The sequence below is a fragment of the Genypterus blacodes genome, unplaced genomic scaffold (assembly GCF_046128005.1).
Source record: "Genypterus blacodes isolate CSIRO-AG114 ecotype Tasmania unplaced genomic scaffold, CSIRO-AGI_Gbla_v1 ptg000139l_1, whole genome shotgun sequence".
NCBI lineage: Eukaryota > Metazoa > Chordata > Actinopteri > Ophidiiformes > Ophidiidae > Genypterus > Genypterus blacodes.
The window spans coordinates 462,126-485,510 of record NW_027466941.1 but is presented as its reverse complement, the minus strand read 5'-3'; the positions used below and the strand labels follow the sequence as shown (position 1 = coordinate 485,510).

The following is a 23,385-nucleotide window of genomic DNA, read 5'->3' as shown; positions in this document are numbered from 1 at the left end:
TCAATCGTTGGTTGGAGCATGAAAGGGGCGGACAGCTCCGTGGTGCTGAATGTTACAGCGAAACCGGAAAAAACGTGATTTTGGTAACATTTTTTCCGCGGAGGTTTTACGGGATTGAAAACACAGAAAGGTCTTCATTAGGATATTAACATTTTCGTTAATATCGATATCGATATGATTAACAACCGCAGAAACATTATTTTGAAGAAACACTCAGCGGGATTCTTTGTCACAATGCGGCCACACAAAAGGTACGTGGCGCTCGTTGTTCTTTTTTCTGTCGTTTATCACGCATCGGCTTCAGTCACTCATTATTCCATACCAGAAGAATTAAAGGAAGGATCAGTTGTCGCAAACCTCGCTACTGATCTGAGCTTGGACGTTAAAACGCTAAACAAGAGGAAGATGCGCGTGGACATCATCGCCAACAAAAAATATCTGGATGTGAACAAAGAGACTGGAGAGCTGTATGTAGTAGAGAAGATTGACAGGGAATATCTTTGCCCTTCAAAGTCGTCAGTGTCGTGCTACATAAAACTGGAAGTAACACTTGAAAACCCTTTACGGATCTTTAATTTAGAATTAGAGATATTAGATATGAACGATAACGCCCCGCAGTTTCGCAGAGACGCCATACATTTAGACATATCAGAGTTCACGCCTACTGGGGAGAGATTCTCTCTGAGCAACGCAGTTGATCCTGATGTTGGAAGTAATTCAGTGAAAACGTACCACCTTAGTGAGAGCGACCATTTTAATATCGAGGTGCAGACTGGGAGAGATGGATCGAAGTTTGCTGATCTGATCCTGAAAAAGGCTTTAGACCGGGAGCAGCAGGCTGTGCATCATCTAATTCTCACAGCTGTAGATGGCGGCACTCCTCCTCGATCCGGCACTGCGAGTATTATTGTTCATGTTTTGGACACAAACGATAACGCCCCAACGTTTGACAGAGAAAGTTATAGCATTACAATAATGGAAAATTCGCCCATTGGGAGCCTTGTTGTTCATCTCAATGCAACAGACCTAGATGAGGGATCGAATTCAGACGTAATGTACTCATATAGTCTGTATACCCCTGAGAAAACGCAACAAACATTTAACCTGAATCCCTCTAGTGGTGAGATCACTGTCAAGGGAGTTTTAAATTATGAAGATTTTAAGATTTATCATATGGAAGTTATAGCAGCTGACAGAGGAGCAAACAGTTTAACTGGACAATGTAACATAAAGATTATAATAGAGGATATGAATGATAATCACCCTGAAATATCAATTAAATCTTTCCAGAGTCCAATCAATGAAAACATTAAACTGGACACAGTGATAGCAGTAGTTAGTGTGAGTGATGAGGACTCAGGTGATAATGGAGTGGTTGATCTTCATATTCCTGATAATATGCCTTTCAAACTGAGGGAATCCTCTGATAACTATTATGAGTTAGTGGTGTCAGAGCCATTAGACCGTGAGAAGGTTCCAGAATATGACATCACCTTCACTGTCACAGACAGAGGTTCTCCTCCTTTATCTGATAATGAAACTATGACTTTAGAGCTGCTGGATGTTAATGACAATGTTCCACAGTTCTCTCAGTCATTTTATACGATACGTGTATTAGAGAATAATGCACCTGGTGCCTTGCTCAGCTCCCTGACTGCGTTTGACCCTGACCTCCATGAAAACCAGTATCTAGTGTATTTCATCATAGAGAAGGAGATAGCCAACACCTCCATGTCCATGCTGTTCTCCATCAACCCAGAGAACGGGAATCTTTACGCACTGAAAACCTTTGACTATGAGATTGAGAAGGAGTTCCTGTTCCACATTGAGGCCAGAGACTCTGGCTCTCCTCCACTCAGCAGTAATGTGACCGTCCACATCGTTATAGTGGACCAGAACGATAACGCTCCTGTGATTGTGTCTCCATGGCGAGCGCACGGCTCAGTGGTGGAGGAAAAGATCCCCAGATCCATGGATAAAGGCTCTCTGGTTGCCAAGGTGATAGCCTTAGACACAGACTCGGTACACAACTCCAGGATTACCTACCTGTTTCTGCAGGTGACTGACGCCACCTTATTCAGTCTGGACCAGTACAACGGAGAGATCCGGACAATGAGGATGTTCAGTTACAGAGATCCACGCCACCAAAGACTGGTTGTTGTTGCCAAGGACAACGGGCAGCCTGCCCTGTCCGCTACAGTCACCATCAAACTGTCCACAGTGGAGACTGCTGTGAAGGCCTACTCTGACATGACAGAGGTGCCTCTAGAATATGACATCTTCTCAGACCTCAACCTGTATCTGGTCATCGGTCTGGGCTCTGTGTCATTTCTCCTGCTGATCACCATACTGGTCACCATCGTGCTCAAGTGTCAGACACCCAATCCCAGCAAAGCGGCTCCTCCCAGCAGGAACAGTGTGATCAGTGAGAGGAACTCCACCATCGCAGACTCCACTCTGGTGTCCAACGATGCTTACTGGTACAGTCTGTTTCTGGCTGAGACCAGGAAAGGAAAGATGGTGGTCAGACAGCCTGCGCCAAAGGGCTCCAGATACATCGTGTCCAGTTTACCGAGGAGCACAGGAGTGTCTGAGACTAGTGGCTCTGCAGCTTCTACTCTGCAGGTAGGACTTGCATTTGCCTACTGACTCGTTTAAATTGTCCTTTGTTTAACATAATAACATGCATACATGGGTTTGTTATCATGCTGATGAATTGGATTCACATCAGCAACATTTGCGTTTTAAGTCCACTTTCAAATCACAGCAATATTTTGTAGTGTTCCTTTACTGCCACATGGGGTCTGCACAGTCAAAAAACAGACTACGGGTGACGCTGTTCACCAGATTAAATACTAGACGGTGTCTGTGTTGTCCAGTGATTCATTGGAGCTGGAAACCAGCGGGCAGTTCTTGGTGTTGAATCTCACTGCAAAATAGAAAAACGCGATTTGGGTCCAATTTGCCCCAGAAGAGCCGCAGGATTCTAAACACGAATATTTTGATCCGGATTATAACCTGTTTGTTCTCCGTGGATACGTGATTCTTAACCGCAGGGTTGAACTCTAACAATGCGGTCACACAAAAGGTACGTGGGACTCGTTGTTCTTTTTTCTATCGCTTATCACGTATCGGCTTCAGTCACTCATTACTCCATACCAGAGGAATTAAAAGAAGGATCAGTTGTTGCCAATCTCGCTACTGATCTCAGTTTGGACGTTAAAACACTGAATAAGAGGAAGATGCGTGTGGACATCATCGCCAATAAGAAATATCTGGATGTGAACAAAGAGACTGGAGAGCTGTACGTGGTGGAGAAGATTGATAGGGAATATCTTTGCCCTTCAAGGTTAACATGCTATCTAAAACTGGAAGTAACTCTGGAGAATCCATTACGGATCTTTAATATAGAATTAGAGATATTGGACATGAACGATAACGCCCCGCAGTTTCGCAGAGACGCCATACATTTGGACATATCCGAGTCCACGCCTACTGGGGAGAGATTCTCTCTGAGCAACGCAGTTGATCCTGATGTTGGGAGTAATTCAGTGAAAACGTACCACCTTAGTGAGAGCGACCATTTTAATATCGAGGTGCAGACTGGGAGAGATGGATCGAAGTTTGCTGATCTGATCCTGAAAATGGCTTTAGACCGGGAGCAGCAGGCTGTGCATCATCTAATTCTCACAGCTGTAGATGGCGGCACTCCTCCTCGATCCGGCACTGCGAGTATTATTGTTCATGTTTTGGACACAAACGATAACGCCCCAACGTTTGACAGAGAAAGTTATAGCATTACAATAATGGAAAACTCGCCTATTGGAAGCATTGTAGTTCATCTCAATGCAACAGACCTAGATGAGGGATCGAATTCAGACGTAATGTACTCATATAGTCTGTATACTCCTGAGAAAACGCAACAAACATTTAACCTGAATCCCTCTAGTGGTGAGATCACTGTCAAGGGAGTTTTAAATTATGAAGATTTTAAGATTTATCATATGGAAGTTACAGCAGCTGACAGAGGAGCAAACAGTTTAACTGGACAATGTAACATAAAGATTATAATTGAGGATATGAATGATAATCACCCTGAAATATCAATTAAATCTTTCCAGAGTCCCATCAATGAAAACATTAAACTGGACACAGTGATAGCAGTAGTTAGTGTGAGTGATGAGGACTCAGGTGATAATGGAGTGGTTGATCTTCATATTCCTGATAATATGCCTTTCAAACTGAGGGAATCCTCTGATAACTATTATGAGTTAGTGGTGTCAGAGCCATTAGACCGTGAGAAGGTTCCAGAATATGACATCACCTTCACTGTCACAGACAGAGGTTCTCCTCCTTTATCTGATAATGAAACTATGACTTTAGAGCTGCTGGATGTTAATGACAATGTTCCACAGTTCTCTCAGTCATTTTATACTATACGTGTTTTGGAGAATAACGCACCTGGTGCCTTGCTCAGCTCCCTGACTGCTTTTGACCCTGACCTCCATGAAAACCAGTATCTAGTTTATTTCATCATAGAGAAGGAGATAGCCAACACCTCCATGTCCATGCTGTTCTCCATCAACCCAGAGAATGGGAATCTTTATGCACTGAAAACCTTTGACTATGAGATTGAGAAGGAGTTCCTGTTCCACATTGAGGCCAGAGACTCTGGCTCTCCTCCACTCAGCAGTAATGTGACCGTCCACATTGTTATAGTGGACCAGAACGATAACGCTCCTGTGATTGTGTCTCCTTGGCGAGCGCACGGCTCAGTGGTGGAGGAAAAGATCCCCAGATCCACGGATAAAGGCTCTCTGGTTGCCAAGGTGATAGCCTTAGACACAGACTCGGTGCACAACTCCAGGATTACCTACCTGTTTCTCCAGGTAACTGACGCCACCTTATTCAGTCTGGACCAGTACAACGGAGAGATCCGCACTATGAGGATGTTCAGTTACAGAGATCCACGCCACCAACGACTGGTTATTGTTGCCAAGGACAACGGGCAGCCTGCTCTGTCTGCTACAGTCACCATCAAACTGTCCACAGTGGAGACTGCTGTGAAGGCCTACTCTGACATGACAGAGGTGCCTCTGGAATATGACATCTTCTCAGACCTCAACCTGTATCTGGTCATCGGTCTGGGCTCTGTGTCATTTCTCCTGCTGATCACCATACTGGTCACCATCGTGCTCAAGTGTCAGACACCCAATCCCAGCAAAGCGGCTCCACCCAGCAGGAACAGTGTGATCAGTGAGAGGAACTCCACCATCGCAGACTCCACTCTGGTGTCCAACGATGCTTACTGGTACAGTCTGTTTCTGGCTGAGACCAGGAAAGGAAAGATGGTGGTCAGACAGCCTGCACCAAAGGGCTCCAGATACATCGTGTCCAGTTTACCCAGGAGCACAGGAGTGTCTGAGACTAGTGGCTCTGCAGCTTCTACTCTGCAGGTAGGACTTGCATTTGCATACTGACTCGTTTAAATTGTCCTTTGTTTAACATAATAACATGCATACATGGGTTTGTTATCATGCTGATGAATTTTATTCACATCAGCAACATTTGCGCTGTAAGTACTCTTTTATATCACAGCAATATTATGTAGTGTTCCTTTACTGCCATATGGGGTCTGCACAGTCAAAAAACAGACTACGGGTGACGCTGTTCACCAGATTAAATACTAGACGGTGTCTGTGTTGTCCAGTGAATCATTGGAGCTGGAAACCAGCAGGCAGTTCTTGGTGTTGAATCTCACAGCAAAATAGAAAAGCGCGATTTGGGTCCAATTTGCCTCAGAAGAACCGCAGGATTCAAAATAGGAATATTTTGATCCGGATTATAACCTGTTTGTTCTCCGTGGATACGTGATTCTTAACCGCAGGGTTGAACTCTTAACAATGCGTTCACACAAAAGGTACGTGGGACTCGTTGTTCTTTTTTTTGTCGTTTATCACGTATCGGCTTCAGTCACTCATTACTCCATACCAGAGGAATTAAAAGAAGGATCAGTTGTTGCCAATCTCGCTACTGATCTCAGTTTGGACGTCAAAACACTAAATAAGAGGAAGATGCGTGTGGACATCATCGCCAACAAGAAATATCTGGATGTGAACAAAGAGACTGGAGAGCTGTACGTGGTGGAGAAGATTGATAGGGAATATATTTGCAATACTAAATTGTCATTATCTTGTTATATAAAACTTGAAGCAACTCTGGAGAATCCGTTGAGGATTTTTAATATAGAATTAGAGATATTGGACATGAACGATAACGCCCCGCAGTTTCGCAGAGACGCCATACATTTGGACATATCCGAGTCCACGCCTACTGGGGAGAGATTCTCTCTGAGCAACGCAGTTGATCCTGATGTTGGGAGTAATTCAGTGAAAACATACCACCTTAGTGAGAGCGATCATTTTGAAATCGAGGTGCAGACTGGAAGAGATGGATCGAAGTTTGCTGATCTGATCCTAAAAAAGGCTTTAGACCGGGAGCAGCAGGCTGTGCATCATCTAATTCTCACAGCTGTAGATGGCGGCACTCCTGCTCGATCCGGCACTGCGAGTATTATTGTTCATGTTTTAGACACAAACGATAACGCCCCAACGTTTGACAGAGAAAGTTATAACATTAAATTAATGGAAAACTCGCCTATTGGAAGCATTGTAGTTCATCTCAATGCAACAGACCTGGACGAGGGATCAAATTCAGACGTAATGTATTCATATAGTCTGTATACCCCCGAAAAAACGCAACAAACATTTAACCTGAATCCCTCTAGTGGTGAGATCACTGTCAAGGGAGTTTTAAATTATGAAGATTTTAAGATTTATCATATGGAAGTTATAGCAGCTGACAGAGGAGCAAACAGTTTAACTGGACAATGTAACATAAAGATTATAATTGAGGATATGAATGATAATCATCCTGAAATATCTATTAAATCTTTCCAGAGTCCCATCAATGAAAACATTAAACTGGACACAGTGATAGCAGTAGTTAGTGTGAGTGATGAGGACTCAGGTGATAATGGAGTGGTTGATCTTCATATTCCTGATAATATGCCTTTTAAACTGAGGGAATCCTCTGATAACTATTATGAGTTAGTGGTGTCAGAGCCATTAGACCGTGAGAAGGTTCCAGAATATGACATCACCTTCACTGTCACAGACAGAGGTTCTCCTCCTTTATCTGATAATGAAACGATGACTTTAGAGCTGCTGGATGTTAATGACAATGTTCCACAGTTCCCTCAGTCATTTTATACTATACGTGTATTGGAGAATAACGCACCTGGTGCCTTGCTCAGCTCCCTGACTGCGTTTGACCCTGACCTCCATGAAAACCAGTATCTAGTTTATTTCATCATAGAGAAGGAGATAGCCAACACCTCCATGTCCATGCTGTTCTCCATCAACCCAGAGAACGGGAATCTTTACGCACTGAAAACCTTTGACTATGAGATTGAGAAGGACTTCCTGTTCCACATTGAGGCCAGAGACTCTGGCTCTCCTCCACTCAGCAGTAATGTGACCGTCCACATCGTTATAGTGGACCAGAACGATAACGCTCCTGTGATTGTGTCTCCATGGCGAGCCCACGGCTCAGTGGTGGAGGAAAAGATCCCCAGATCCACGGATAAAGGCTCTCTGGTTGCCAAGGTGATAGCCTTAGACACAGACTCGGTGCACAACTCCAGGATTACCTACCTGTTTCTCCAGGTGACTGACGCCACCTTATTCAGTCTAGACCAGTACAACGGAGAGATCAGGACTATGAGGATGTTCAGTTACAGAGATCCCCGCCACCAAAGACTGGTTGTTGTTGCCAAGGACAACGGGCAGCCTGCTCTGTCTGCTACAGTCACCATCAAATTGTCCACAGTGGAGACTGCTGTGAAGGCCTACTCTGACATGACAGAGGTGCCTCTAGAATATGACATCTTCTCAGACCTCAACCTGTATCTGGTCATCGGTCTGGGCTCTGTGTCATTTCTCCTGCTGATCACCATACTGGTCACCATCGTGCTCAAGTGTCAGAAACCTAATCCCAGCAAAGCGGCTCCTCCCAGCAGGAACAGTGTGATCAGTGAGAGGAACTCCACCATCGCAGACTCCACTCTGGTGTCCAATGATGCTTACTGGTACAGTCTGTTTCTGGCTGAGACCAGGAAAGGAAAGATGGTGGTCAGACAGCCTGCGCCAAAGGGCTCCAGATACATTGTGTCCAGTTTACCCAGGAGCACTGGAGTGTCTGAGACTAGTGGCTCTGCAGCTTCCACTCTGCAGGTGAGATATGTTTTGTGATTAAACACTTTCAGGTGTGCTATGACGTAGGTATTTCTTTAAACGGATATATTAACACTTCTCAAACTGGAACAACAATAACATGCTTACGTTACTTAAATTTTCACCACTCATTCTCTCAAATGTAAAACAAAAATGCACCTTTGAAAGACTCAACAACGGCAAAAAAATATTGTTTAGCTTGATAATTGAGCATGAATTTATATTGAGTATAATGACTTCAGTGTGATCAAGAAACTCTCTCCCTTCGTCCCAAGCACCAATCAAAATCAAAATATTAAAAAATACGTCAACATAATAAGGCATAAGTTTCCACACCAGTGGACCATGTTTTAGTACTTATCAACAATGAGTGTTGCCGTGCGTTTTACACACAGTGGCGCTGTGAACCAGTCATAATATCTGCTGTGACATCACAGTCGCCATGATATTCAGTCATTTAACTGAAAGGGAGGAATCAGCAACTGAACAGCTCTCCCGGAGCTGAAAATAACCGATTTGAAAAATTACCAGTTTTCTGATTTCACTTCATGATTTTGATTAGAGCATCATACTATCTCCGCATCTTATCGTGGGAAAGTTGACACCTCTTGGGCAATCATGGATGCGCGCATCTGTTCCGTACAGGGGAGAAGGTATGTGTGGACAATTCTTCTCTCCGTTGCCGTCTTAAACTCTGTTTTTGCGGTAACACACTATTCTATTCCCGAGGAGATGGAAGTGGGATCTGTCGTGGCAAATTTAGCTGGAGATTTGGGACTCGATGTGAAGACGTTGGTTGGACGGAAAATGCGAATAGAAATCATCTCGAGCAGGAAATATCTGGACGTGAACAAAGGAACAGGGGAGCTGTACATCGTGGAACGTATTGACAGAGAATCTCTCTGTCTTGCCAAGACATCTTGCTTTCTAAAAATGGAAGCCATCATAGAAAACCCCAAAAGAATATTTTATATCGAATTGGAGATTTTGGACATAAACGACAATGCCCCGCATTTTAGAAGAGATACGATAGATTTAGACATTTCAGAAGCTACACAGGCCGGTGAACGCTTTTCTGTTAGCAATGCGGTGGATTCGGACGTGGGTTCAAATTCATTGAAAACATATCACTTGAGTGAAAGTGAATTTTTCACAATAGAGATTCAAATCGGGAGAGATGGGTCAAAATTTCCCGACTTGATCCTGAAAAAGGCTTTAGACCGGGAGCAGCAGGCAGCGCATCATTTAATTCTCACAGCTGTAGATGGCGGCACCCCCGCTCGATCCGGAACTGCCAGTATTATTGTTCATGTCTTAGACACAAACGATAACGCCCCAAAGTTTGACAAGGATATGTACCAGGTCAGTATAATGGAAAATTCCCCCACTGGTAGTCGTGTTATTCAGGTCAATGCAACAGATTTAGACGAGGGGTCAAATTCCGATTTAATATACTCGTATAGTTTGTATACATCAGAGAAAACGCAAAATACATTTATCTTGAATCCAAACTCGGGGGAAATTACTGTAAAGGGTGTGTTGAATTTTGAAGATTTTAAGAATTATGATATGGAAGTTATAGCAGCTGACAGAGGAGCAAACAGTTTAACTGGACAATGTAACATAAAGATTATAATTGAGGATATGAATGATAATCACCCTGAAATATCTATTAAATCTTTCCAGAGTCCCGTCAGTGAAAACATTAAACTGGACACAGTGATAGCAGTAGTTAGTGTGAGTGATAAGGACTCAGGTGATAATGGAGTGGTTGATCTTCATATTCCTGATAATATGCCTTTCAAACTGAGGGAATCCTCTGATAACTATTATGAGTTAGTGGTGTCAGAGCCATTAGACCGTGAGAAGGTTCCAGAATATGACATCACCTTCACTGTCACAGACAGAGGTTCTCCTCCTTTATCTGATAATGAAACTATGACTTTAGAGCTGCTGGATGTTAATGACAATGTTCCACAGTTCCCTCAGTCATTTTATACTATACGTGTATTGGAGAATAACGCACCTGGTGCCTTGCTCAGCTCCCTGACTGCGTTTGACCCTGACCTCCATGAAAACCAGTATCTAGTTTATTTCATCATAGAGAAGGAGATAGCCAACACCTCCATGTCCATGCTGTTCTCCATCAACCCAGAGAACGGGAATCTTTACGCACTGAAAACCTTTGACTATGAGATCGAGAAGGAGTTCCTGTTCCACATTGAGGCCAGAGACTCTGGCTCTCCTCCACTCAGCAGTAATGTGACCGTCCACATCGTTATAGTGGACCAGAACGATAACGCTCCTGTGATTGTGTCTCCGTGGCGAGCCCACGGCTCAGTGGTGGAGGAAAAGATCCCCAGATCCACGGATAAAGGCTCTCTGGTTGCCAAGGTGATAGCCTTAGACACAGACTCGGTGCACAACTCCAGGATTACCTACCTGTTTCTGCAGGTGACCGACGCCACCTTATTCAGTCTGGACCAGTACAACGGAGAGATCCGCACTATGAGGATGTTCAGTTACAGAGATCCACGCCACCAAAGACTGGTTGTTGTTGCCAAGGACAACGGGCAGCCTGCCCTGTCCGCTACAGTCACCATCAAACTGTCCACAGTGGAGACTGCTGTGAAGGCCTACTCTGACATGACAGAGGTGCCTCTAGAATATGACATCTTCTCAGACCTCAACCTGTATCTGGTCATCGGTCTGGGTTCTGTGTCATTTCTCCTGCTGATCACCATACTGGTCACCATCGTGCTCAAGTGTCAGACACCCAATTCCAGCAAAGCGGCTCCACCCAGCAGGAACAGTGTGATCAGTGAGAGGAACTCCACCATCGCAGACTCCACTCTGGTGTCCAACGATGCTTACTGGTACAGTCTGTTTCTGGCTGAGACCAGGAAAGGAAAGATGGTGGTCAGACAGCCTGCGCCAAAGGGCTCCAGATACATCGTGTCCAGTTTACCCAGGAGCACAGGAGTGTCAGAGACTAGTGGCTCTGCAGCTTCCACTCTGCAGGTAGGAGCACATGTTGCACCTATTTTCCAAATGAAATTACATACATATATTTTTGCGTCTACATTTTAAACGTTTCAACCCACACTCGAAAATGTCCTCTTTCACATGCACAATTTATTGCCTTTAATTTTTGCGTTAAATTGGATTAAAAGTTTGTCTTCCCGTTGAACATGTGTTTGGTACATCTCAACGTGTTGCTATTGTTTGATCCCGAGGATGACATTTCTCATCAACGTTCTAATCACACTAAAAATAACTTCTGAAATATTTCGTATGTGTAAAAATAACAACTCAGTTCGCAGAAATATAGATGCAGTTCAAATCCATTTGTGCTCTGTATAAACCGAGTCTCGGGCTCATTTATGATTGCTTACAGATAGTGTCGCTCTTCCCCAGCTTAACATTCTGATCTGCGTTGTTACAGACGCCATGATAGCAGTTCAGACGGTGTGGGGAGAGAACAGAGGGTGGACAGCTCCTGGTGCTGAACGCAATTTATTGCATTTAGCTCATAGCAGCAGTTTGATTTTGCAAACATTTTCTTTTTAAACACGTCATCTCTGAATGGTCTGATTGCATTTGTGGCACCTCTCTGAATTAGAGCATTTGATCGGAGCTCTAACAATGGCGACGCACAGCAGCGGGGATCCTGTGAGGAGGTATGTGTCTGCGCTTTTGCTGATCGCTGCAGTCTTGGACTGTGTTGTTGCCGTGACTCACTACTCCGTCCCAGAAGAACTGGAGGACGGTTCCGTTGTCGCCAATCTAGCTTCTGATTTAGGTTTAGACGTGAAAACGCTCAGTAAACGGAACATGCGGTTAGATATAATATCCAACAAGAGATATCTGGATGTGAACAAAGACACCGGGGAACTTTACATCGTGGAGAGGATTGACAGAGAGTATCTCTGTGCCCTAAAAACACCGACATGTTACCTTAAAATGGAGGCTACAGTGGAGAACCCACAGAGGATATTCTACATCGAACTTGAAATAACGGATATAAATGACAATGCTCCACATTTTCGACGAGACACAATCCACCTGGACATTATAGAATCAACCCCCGCTGGTGAGAGGTTTTCAGTGAATAACGCCGTTGACCCAGATCTGGGCTCTAACTCAGTTAAAACGTACCTGCTCAGTGAAAGTGAACACTTCGACATAGAAATCCAAACCGGGAGAGACGGCTCCAAATTTGCTGATTTGATATTGAAGAAGAGTTTAGACCGAGAAAAGCGCGCAGTTCACCATTTAATTCTCAACGCTGTGGATGGCGGAGTCCCCACTCGCACCGGCACAGCCAGCATCACTGTCCGTGTGTTAGATACCAATGACAACGCCCCGATATTTGACAAAGACAATTATGACATTAATATTATGGAAAACGCTCCATTTGGAAGTCTGGTGGTTCAGCTGAACGCTACAGACTTAGACGAGGGGACAAATGCCCGGATCGAATATACATACAGTCTGTATACATCAGAGAAAACTCAGGCGGCGTTTAACCTGAATCCTTCCACTGGGGAAATTACAGTGAAAGGAACGTTGAACTATGAAGATTTTAGAAATTATGAAATGGAAATAATAGCAACTGATAAAGGAGCGAACAGCCTGTCAGGGCAATGTAAGTTAAACATTTTCATAATAGATATGAATGACAATCATCCAGAAATTTCTATTAAATCATTCAGATCTCCTATTAAGGAGAATGAGCCAACAGACACAGTGATAGCAGTAGTTAGCGTCAGTGATAAGGACTTTGGTGATAATGGAGTGGTTGATCTTCATATTCCTGATAATATGCCTTTCAAACTGAGGGAATCCTCTGATAACTATTATGAGTTAGTGGTGTCAGAGCCATTAGACCGTGAGAAGGTTCCAGAATATGACATCACCTTCACTGTCACAGACAGAGGTTCTCCTCCTTTATCTGATAATGAAACGATGACTTTAGAGCTGCTGGATGTTAATGACAATGTTCCACAGTTCCCTCAGTCATTTTATACTATACGTGTATTGGAGAATAACGCACCTGGTGCCTTGCTCAGCTCCCTGACTGCGTTTGACCCTGACCTCCATGAAAACCAGTATCTAGTTTATTTCATCATAGAGAAGGAGATAGCCAACACCTCCATGTCCATGCTGTTCTCCATCAACCCAGAGAACGGGAATCTTTACGCACTGAAAACCTTTGACTTTGAGATTGAGAAGGAGTTCCTGTTCCACATTGAGGCCAGAGACTCTGGCTCTCCTCCACTCAGCAGTAACGTGACTGTCCACATTGTTATAGTGGACCAGAACGATAACGCTCCTGTGATTGTGTCTCCGTGGCGAGCCCACGGCTCAGTGGTGGAGGAAAGGATCCCCAGATCCACGGATAAAGGCTCTCTGGTTGCCAAGGTGATAGCCTTAGACACAGACTCGGTGCACAACTCCAGGATTACCTACCTGTTTCTGCAGGTGACTGACGCCACCTTATTCAGTCTGGACCAGTACAACGGAGAGATCAGGACTATGAGGATGTTCAGTTACAGAGATCCACGCCACCAAAGACTGGTTGTTGTTGCCAAGGACAACGGGCAGCCTGCCCTGTCCGCTACAGTCACCATCAAACTGTCCACAGTGGAGACTGCTGTGAAGGCCTACTCTGACATGACAGAGGTGCCTCTAGAATATGACATCTTCTCAGACCTCAACCTGTATCTGGTCATCGGTCTGGGCTCTGTGTCATTTCTCCTGCTGATCACCATACTGGTCACCATCGTGCTCAAGTGTCAGACACCCAATCCCAGCAAAGCGGCTCCTCCCAGCAGGAACAGTGTGATTAGTGAGAGGAACTCCACCATCGCAGACTCCACTCTGGTGTCCAACGATGCTTACTGGTACAGTCTGTTTCTGGCTGAGACCAGGAAAGGAAAGATGGTGGTCAGACAGCCTGCACCAAAGGGCTCCAGATACATCGTGTCCAGTTTACCAAGGAGCACAGGAGTGTCTGAGACTAGTGGCTCTGCAGCTTCTACTCTGCAGGTATGAATATCTGCTCCTTTTATTTAGCATGTAGTCATTTAAAATATATGTTTTTTATTTCAGGTTCTTCTGCATATACTTTCAGCAGATCTTTTCAGCATTTTACTTGCCTGGGGCCCCTCATGATTGATACATAAAATACAGTTTTTCATGACAAATGTAAGCTGTCCAAAACCCATGATATTGTAATTTTAACATTAAGAAACTAATACTAATAACTTACATACACTTTTTTAGGGTTAAGTCTAATAGGCTTGGTAACACTTGGAGGTTCCAATTTCATGTTTTTGTTTAGGTTGTGAGGTCAGTTTTGTTCACATCCATATCACAGATTTTTCAGTTTGCTCTGAATACTTTTAGTCACGAAAGGCAAAGAAAGGGGCACACTCCCTGGCTTTCTACAGGACCCCTAATCAGGAAATGTGCTCCTGATCAGAAGCATCCACATGCATTCTTTTGAAACGCATCATATATGGAATCAACTAAATCTCTGATGCAATAATCAGGGTTTCTCAGTAATCACGTGTGCTTAAATATCCCGTCACCATATCAGTCCTGTGTTTTCAGAATGACCTGAAACAGACTCCCTGTCAGAGCACACCGTAGAACAACAGTTTATACATTTCATTTTAAATGGAATTGATGAAAACAATTCTGAAACGTGTTTGAGGTCTAAACCTAGTTTTTAATGATGGATGTAGAAAAATAATCGAACACAGAGCGTCGCTATTCACCGCAAGAATCACGACCTTATGACGTCACTACCGCCATGACAGTTGGTTGAAAGAAGCAGACCAACCTTTCCTCGTCCGCTCCCTTTGAGAAACCAGGCTGTGTGATATTTTCACTCGTTTTGTCATTTGCGTGGAAATTCGAGAGCTCAACTTTGAACACTCGAGGATTGATCAGTGCCATCGCACGCACAGGACAGACAGATAACCTGGAATTATGGATCTGAAATTCAATCACAGGCTTTGGAGAAGGTGCGTCTCTCTGTACACGTTCTCATGTGTCGCATTGTCTATGATTTCCGCGGTTACTCACTACTCGATTCCAGAGGAGATGGAGAGAGGATCTGTGGTGGCTGATTTAGCAGCGGATCTGGGTCTCGATGCAAAAACGCTGAATCGTCGTAAAATGAGACTGGATGTCGCCGCTAATAAAAGGTATCTGGAGATAAACAAAGAAACGGGGGAGCTGTTCGTGGCGGATAATATCGACCGGGAATATTTGTGCCTCAGCAAGAGTCAGTGCTTTCTTAAAATGGATGTTACCATTGAAAACCCGATAAGATTGTTCAACATTGAAGTGGAGATAATGGACATTAACGACAATGCGCCTCATTTCCGCAGAGATACAATGTATTTGGACATATCTGAGTCGACCCAGTCAGGAGAGCGATTCTCACTGACCAACGCTGTGGATCCAGATGTTGGTTCTAACTCAGTGAAAACCTATCACTTAGGTGAGAGCGAGCATTTTGATATTGAAATCCAGACCGGCAGAGATGGATCAAAGTTTGCTGATTTAATTCTGACAAAAGCTTTAGACAGAGAGGAGCAGGCGGTGCATAATCTAATACTGAGTGCTGTAGATGGCGGAGTCCCTGCGCGCACAGGTACAACCAACATCATTGTGCGTGTGCTTGATGTGAACGACAACGCCCCTTCCTTTGATAAAGAACACTATAAAATAAATGTATTGGAAAACTCTCCCATTGGCAGTCTGATAATTAAAATGAACGCCACTGATTTAGATGAAGGTTTAAATTCTGATATAGTTTATTCCTATAGTTTATATACATCAGAGAGAGCACAGCAGATGTTTACACTGAATCCAGAAAATGGTGAAATCAGAGTGAAAGAGATGATAAATTACGAAGATTTAAAGTTTTATGAGCTGGAGGTGATTGCCAGCGACAAAGGGACAAACTCTTTATCAGGACAGTGTAAACTAACAATACAGGTGACAGATATGAATGACAATCACCCAGAAATATCTATTAAATCATTCCGATCTCCTATTAAGGAGACTGAGCCCACAGACACAGTGATAGCAGTAGTTAGTGTGAGTGATAAGGACTCAGGTGACAATGGAGTTGTTGATCTTCATATTCCTGATAATATGCCTTTCAAACTGAGGGAATCCTCTGATAACTATTATGAGTTAGTGGTGTCAGAGCCATTAGACCGTGAGAAGGTTCCAGAATACGACATCACCTTCACTGTCACAGACAGAGGTTCTCCTCCTTTATCTGATAATGAGACTATGACTTTAGAGCTGCTGGATGTTAATGACAATGTTCCACAGTTCCCTCAGTCATTTTATACTATACGTGTATTGGAGAATAACGCACCTGGTGCCTTGCTCAGCTCCCTGACTGCGTTTGACCCTGACCTCCATGAAAACCAGTATCTAGTTTATTTCATCATAGAGAAGGAGATAGCCAACACCTCCATGTCCATGCTGTTCTCCATCAACCCAGAGAACGGGAATCTTTACGCACTGAAAACCTTTGACTATGAGATTGAGAAGGAGTTCCTGTTCCACATTGAGGCCAGAGACTCTGGCTCTCCTCCACTCAGCAGTAATGTGACCGTCCACATCGTTATAGTGGACCAGAACGATAACGCTCCTGTGATTGTGTCTCCTTGGCGAGCGCACGGCTCAGTGGTGGAGGAAAAGATCCCCAGATCCACGGATAAAGGCTCTCTGGTTGCCAAGGTGATAGCCTTAGACACAGACTCGGTGCACAACTCCAGGATTACCTACCTGTTTCTGCAGGTGACTGACGCCACCTTATTCAGTCTGGACCAGTACAACGGAGAGATCCGGACTATGAGGATGTTCAGTTACAGAGATCCACGCCACCAAACACTGGTTGTTGTTGCCAAGGACAACGGGCAGCCTGCTCTGTCTGCTACTGTCACCATCAAACTGTCCACAGTGGAGACTGCTGTGAAGGCCTACTCTGACATGACAGAGGTGCCTCTAGAATATGACATCTTCTCAGACCTCAACCTGTATCTGGTCATCGGTCTGGGCTCTGTGTCATTTCTCCTGCTGATCACCATACTGGTCACCATCGTGCTCAAGTGTCAGACACCCAATCCCAGCAAAGCGGCTCCTCCCAGCAGGAACAGTGTGATCAGTGAGAGGAACTCCACCATCGCAGACTCCACTCTGGTGTCCAACGATGCTTACTGGTACAGTCTGTTTCTGGCTGAGACCAGGAAAGGAAAGATGGTGGTCAGACAGCCTGCGCCAAAGGGCTCCAGATACATCGTGTCCAGTTTACCGAGGAGCACAGGAGTGTCTGAGACTAGTGGCTCTGCAGCTTCCACTCTGCAGGTATGGAAACAGCATTCTAATTATCTGCCAGAGATTGTTTGCAAAATACACATCCGCTCTATTGATTTTGATGGGCTCATGTTGATTGTCAGCTCTGGAGGATTTGTTTTCTAAATTGCTTACAGTGTTTTTATGCCTAAATGGTCAGACACTTGAGCTTATCTATTTCATATGAGCTTCCTTGGAAATCTGTTTTCACTTGAATCAAAAGAAGTTTATCTATTTAGATCATTGTTATATTTGACACTCTATATTTCCCTAATTAAAATCTCTTGCACAATATACTTCAGCAGGTGTATCCCTGTGTATATTATAATCCACATCATCAAAAAATATGACTGTAGATCACATTAGTGTTATATTAGATTTAAAGTTTTAATTATTAGTATGATCTTGACAAACTTATACAATCACGACCATTTTCACAATTTCGACATAGTGTATTCCCCAGGTAGCCGTGTGTAAAACTCCAAACATATTGACATAAAAAGCTGCTCCGTTATATTAAGATAAGCAGTCGTTGGTGGTACATTTTGTTAACGTGTTGCCATAGTCCAAACTTTTTAACAACATCTGTAAATATGTAGTGGGATAAAACAAAGTGACAGTTACAGTGATCGAACATTCAACCCTCGGAACGTAAATATATCCACTATACGAAAGCGTTACAAAAATAATATTTTTTGCTTTGATGCATTTAAAATTCACATTTACACAGTATTGTTTGGGAAAAGTTCAATGTGCAAAGGCTTTTGTAGGACGAACATTGTCGCTGCTCCCCATGAAAACACCATCCGGTGATGTCATCGTTAGTAAATTAGTTTATTGGAGGAGGAGAACGACGCCCACAGCGCGCACGTCTCTGCTCTCAACAACGCATCCGGTCAGGACCTTCGTTTCCTTCCACGACTGAACAAAAGGAATATTTCCTTCATCATATCTGAAGGCGTTAAACACGGATCGTCTAAATGGAGCATCATATCCACCCGTTTTCCCGGAGATGGTATGTTTCCATGTTTCTCTTCCTCTCTGCCATGATGAACACAGCGTCTGCCGTTACTCACTATTCCGTTCCGGAGGAAATGGAGGAAGGTTCTGTTGTCGCCAATTTAGCAGCAGATTTGGGATTGGATATAAAGACTTTAAAAAACAGAAAAATGCGCATCGACGTAGTCGCCAATAAAAAATATCTCGACATCAACCAGGAGACGGGAGAGCTGTATATTCTGGAGAGAATCGACCGAGAGTATCTGTGCTCCCTGAAGACAGCAACGTCTTGCTTTCTAAAATTGGACGCTGCGATTGAAGACCCAGTCCGCATGTTTAATATCGAGGTGGAAATCATGGATATTAATGACAACGCTCCGCATTTTCGACGTGGAACGATGCATTTGGATATTTCTGAATCAAGTTCAGTAGGGGAACGATTTTCACTGAATAACGCTGTAGATCCAGATGTTGGAGCTAATTCTGTGAAAAATTACCGTTTGAGCTCAAGCGAGCATTTCGCAATTGAAATCCAGACCGGAAGAGATGGATCTAAGTTTGCTGATTTGACTCTTAAAAAGCCTTTAGACAGAGAAGAGCAGGCGGTTCATAATCTGATCCTCACTGCTGTAGATGGCGGAATCCCTGCTCGCACAGGTACAGCCAACATCATTGTGCGTGTGCTTGATGTGAACGACAACGCCCCTTCCTTTGATGAAGACAAATATGTGGTGAATGTGATGGAGAATTCTCCTACTGGAAGCCTCGTGATTAAAATGAACGCTACTGATTTAGATGAAGGTTCAAATTCTGATATAATATATTCCTATAGTTTATATACATCAGAGAGAGCCCAGCAGATGTTTACACTGAATCCACAAAATGGTGAAATCAGAGTGAAAGAGATGATAAATTACGAAGATTTAAAGTTTTATGAGCTGGAGGTGATTGCCAGCGACAAAGGGACAAACTCTTTATCAGGACAGTGTAAACTAACAATACAGGTGACAGATATGAATGACAATCACCCAGAAATTTCGATCAAATCATTCAGATCTCCTATTAAGGAGACTGAGCCCACAGACACAGTGATAGCAGTAGTTAGTGTGGGTGATAAGGACTCAGGTGATAATGGAGTGGTTGATCTTCATATTCCTGATAATATGCCTTTCAAACTGAGGGAATCCTCTGGTAACTATTATGAGTTAGTGGTGTCAGAGCCATTAGACCGTGAGAAGGTTCCAGAATATGACATCACCTTCACTGTCACAGACAGAGGTTCTCCTCCTTTATCTGATAATGAAACGATGACTTTAGAGCTGCTGGATGTTAATGACAATGTTCCACAGTTCCCTCAGTCATTTTATACTATACGTGTATTGGAGAATAACGCACCTGGTGCCTTGCTCAGCTCCCTGACGGCGTTTGACCCTGACCTCCATGAAAACCAGTATCTAGTGTATTTCATCATAGAGAAGGAGATAGCCAACACCTCCATGTCCATGCTGTTCTCCATCAACCCAGAGAACGGGAATCTTTACGCACTGAAAACCTTTGACTATGAGATTGAGAAGGACTTCCTGTTCCACATTGAGGCCAGAGACTCTGGCTCTCCTCCACTCAGCAGTAATGTGACCGTCCACATCGTTATAGTGGACCAGAACGATAACGCTCCTGTGATTGTGTCTCCCTGGCGAGTGCACGGCTCAGTGGTGGAGGAAAAGATCCCCAGGTCCACGGATAAAGGCTCTCTGGTTGCCAAGGTGATAGCCTTAGACACAGACTCGGTACACAACTCCAGGATTACCTACCTGTTTCTGCAGGTGACTGACGCCACCTTATTCAGTCTGGACCAGTACAACGGAGAGATCCGGACAATGAGGATGTTCAGTTACAGAGATCCACGCCACCAAAGACTGGTTGTTGTTGCCAAGGACAACGGGCAGCCTGCTCTGTCTGCTACAGTCACCATCAAACTGTCCACAGTGGAGACTGCTGTGAAGGCCTACTCTGACATGACAGAGGTGCCTCTAGAATATGACATCTTCTCAGACCTCAACCTGTATCTGGTCATCGGTCTGGGCTCTGTGTCATTTCTCCTGCTGATCACCATACTGGTCACCATCGTGCTCAAGTGTCAGACACCCAATCCCAGCAAAGCGGCTCCTCCCAGCAGGAACAGTGTGATTAGTGAGAGGAACTCCACCATCGCAGACTCCACTCTGGTGTCCAACGATGCTTACTGGTACAGTCTGTTTCTGGCTGAGACCAGGAAAGGAAAGATGGTGGTCAGACAGCCTGCGCCAAAGGGCTCCAGATACATCGTGTCCAGTTTACCAAGGAGCACAGGAGTGTCTGAGACTAGTGGCTCTGCAGCTTCCACTCTGCAGGTATGGAAAATAGCTTTAAAGTCAAAGTCAAAGTCAGGTTTATTGTCAATTTCTTCATATATACAAGACATTCAAAGAGATTGAAATTACGTTCCTAACTATCCCACGGTGAAGACAGGACAAGACATTTACCAACACAAGTAACAAGTAACAGTAAACAGTAAAGTGCACAGGCAACAGTAAAGTGCACAGGCAACAGCAAATGAGGACAGACGTATCCCACCATAATAAAAGTGACGAAGTACTTTAGTGCAAGTGACGAGACAAAGACAAAGTGCAAAGACAGACGTAGTAGCAGCAGGGTTGTAGGGTTCAGAGTCCATAGTGTGAGTGTGTGTGTGTGTGTTTGTGTGTGTGTCTATGCGTGTGTGTGTGTGGGTGGGGGCTGGGGGTAGAGAGGGGAGAGAGTTTAGCATCCTAACAGCCTGGTGGATAAAGCCGTTGGTGAGCCTGGTGGTGCGGGAGCGTAGGCTCCTGTACCTTCTCCCAGAGGGCAGGAGGCTGAACAGGTTTTGTGCGGGGTGGCTGGCATGGCTCACAATTGTGTTCGCCTTGCGGGTGAGGCGGGTGGTGTAAATGTCTTGCAGGGAGGGGAGTGGGGCACCAACGATCCTTCCAGCTGTATTCACTATGCGCTGCAGGGCTTTCCTGTTGTAGTCAGTGCAGCTCCCGCCCCACACAGTGATGCAACTGGAGAGGATGCTCTCAATGGTGCCTCTGTAAAATGTGCACATGATGGGTGGTGGTGCACTCGCTCGCTTCAGTTTGCGCAGGAAGTAGAGGCGCCGCTGGGCTGTCTTCGACAGTGATGCAGTGTTGGTGGTCCAGGAGAGGTCCTCACTGATGTGCACCCCCAGGAATTTGCTGACATTCAGTAGGAGATTGTTGTTCCTACACCACGTGGTCAGAAGGTTGACCTCCTTCCTGTAGTGAGTCTCGTCGCCCTTGGTGATGAGACCCACCAGAGTTGTATTGTCCGCAAACTTCACTATGTGATTGGTGCTGAAGGTTGTTGAGCAGTCGTGTGTCAGCAGGGTGAAGAGCAGGGGGCTGAGCACACAGCCTTGGGGGGCCCCTGTGTTCAGTGTGATGCTGCTCGAGGTGTTGTTGCCGACACGTACTGCTTGCGGCCTCTGAGTGAGGAAGTCCAGCAGCCAGTTGCATAGTGAGGTGCTGAGCCCCAGATTGTCAAGTTTGTGGATGAGGTGTTGTGGGATTAAGGTTTGAATGCTGAACTAAAGTCTATGTCTATGAACAGCATTTTCACATGTGAGTCTTTTTTGTCCAGGTGGGTGAGGGCTGGGTGGAGTGCAGAGCAGATTGCATCCTCTGTGGAGCGTTTGGCTCGGTGCAAACTGGTAGGGGTCCAGGGTGGGGGGGAGGATGGATGTGATGTGTGACATGACTAGCCGTTCGAAGCACTTCATGATGATGGAAGTCAGTGCCACTGGACGGTAGTCATTGAAACACGATGGAGCAGATTTCTTTGGAACAGGTATGATGGTGGCGGCCTTGAAGCACGATGGAACAACAGCTTGCCTCAGAGAAGTGTTAAAAATGTCTGTGAAGACATCCTTGAGCTCCTCTGCACAGTCCTTCAGCACACGACCAGGGATGTTGTCTGGACCTGTGGCCCTGCGGGTGTTGATAGAGGTGAGTGTCCTCTTTACGCTGGCAGCAGACAGGCATAGGGTCTGATCGTGAGGAGGGGGTGGGGTCTTCTGTGGGCGAGTGTTGTTTTGTGCTTCAAAGCGTGCAAAGAAGCTGTTCAGATTGTTGAGCAGCTCTGGGTTGCTCTCGCAGCTCTGTGGCGCAGGCTTGTACCATGATGGCCTGAATGCCCTGCCATAGGCTTTGTGCGTCTCTGCTGTCCCTGAAGTGGGAGGATATTTTTTGTGTGTAGTCCTTTTTTGCTTTCCTGAGGCCACGGGACAGGTTGGCTCTTGCTGTTCTCAGGCCAGATTCATCCCCAGCTCTGAAGGCGTTGTCTCTGGCCCTCAGCAGCCTGTGAACGTCCCCTGTCAGCCATGGCTTCCGGTTAGCCCGGGTGATGATGTTTTTTGTGTGGGTCACATCATCGATACATTTGGTGATGTAGGAGGTCACAGTGTCTGTGTACTCCTCAATGTCTGTATGGTTGTTGTTGTTGTAGGTGGCTGCCTGCTTAAACATTTCCCAATCTGTTATGTCAAAGCAGTCTTGAAGAGCAGAGGAGGCCCCCTCTGGCCACACTCTTACCTGCTTCTGAACTAGTTTGGTGACTTTCACTCTCTGTCTGTATGCTGGCATTAGCATAACAGTGATGTGGTCAG

The 23,385-nt window shown here is 44.9% G+C and overlaps 7 protein-coding genes across 7 annotated transcripts; all 7 read left to right on the top strand.

Moving 5' to 3' along the window:
• Positions 1–234: 234 nt before the first annotated feature.
• LOC143011876 (protocadherin alpha-C2-like) lies at positions 235–2,649 on the top strand. The gene has a single exon (XM_076164878.1). The coding sequence runs from the start codon at positions 235–237 to the stop codon at positions 2,647–2,649; it is 2,415 nt and encodes an 804-aa protein (XP_076020993.1).
• Positions 2,650–3,071: 422 nt separating this feature from the next.
• LOC143011875 (protocadherin alpha-C2-like) lies at positions 3,072–5,480 on the top strand. The gene has a single exon (XM_076164877.1). The coding sequence runs from the start codon at positions 3,072–3,074 to the stop codon at positions 5,478–5,480; it is 2,409 nt and encodes an 802-aa protein (XP_076020992.1).
• Positions 5,481–5,903: 423 nt separating this feature from the next.
• On the top strand, positions 5,904–8,312 carry LOC143011873 (protocadherin alpha-C2-like). Its single transcript, XM_076164876.1, has one exon. It carries the CDS (start codon positions 5,904–5,906, stop codon positions 8,310–8,312), a length of 2,409 nt encoding a protein of 802 aa, XP_076020991.1.
• A 600-nt stretch (positions 8,313–8,912) lies between these two features.
• LOC143011872 (protocadherin alpha-C2-like) lies at positions 8,913–11,748 on the top strand. The gene is made up of 2 exons (XM_076164875.1): positions 8,913–11,315; positions 11,740–11,748. Exons 1-2 carry the CDS (start codon positions 8,913–8,915, stop codon positions 11,746–11,748), a joined length of 2,412 nt encoding a protein of 803 aa, XP_076020990.1.
• Positions 11,749–11,939: 191 nt separating this feature from the next.
• LOC143011871 (protocadherin alpha-C2-like) lies at positions 11,940–14,351 on the top strand. Its single transcript, XM_076164874.1, has one exon. It carries the CDS (start codon positions 11,940–11,942, stop codon positions 14,349–14,351), a length of 2,412 nt encoding a protein of 803 aa, XP_076020989.1.
• A 942-nt stretch (positions 14,352–15,293) lies between these two features.
• LOC143011870 (protocadherin alpha-C2-like) lies at positions 15,294–17,810 on the top strand. Its single transcript, XM_076164873.1, has one exon. The coding sequence runs from the start codon at positions 15,294–15,296 to the stop codon at positions 17,808–17,810; it is 2,517 nt and encodes an 838-aa protein (XP_076020988.1).
• An 854-nt stretch (positions 17,811–18,664) lies between these two features.
• On the top strand, positions 18,665–21,157 carry LOC143011869 (protocadherin alpha-C2-like). The gene has a single exon (XM_076164872.1). The coding sequence runs from the start codon at positions 18,665–18,667 to the stop codon at positions 21,155–21,157; it is 2,493 nt and encodes an 830-aa protein (XP_076020987.1).
• Positions 21,158–23,385: the final 2,228 nt, after the last annotated feature.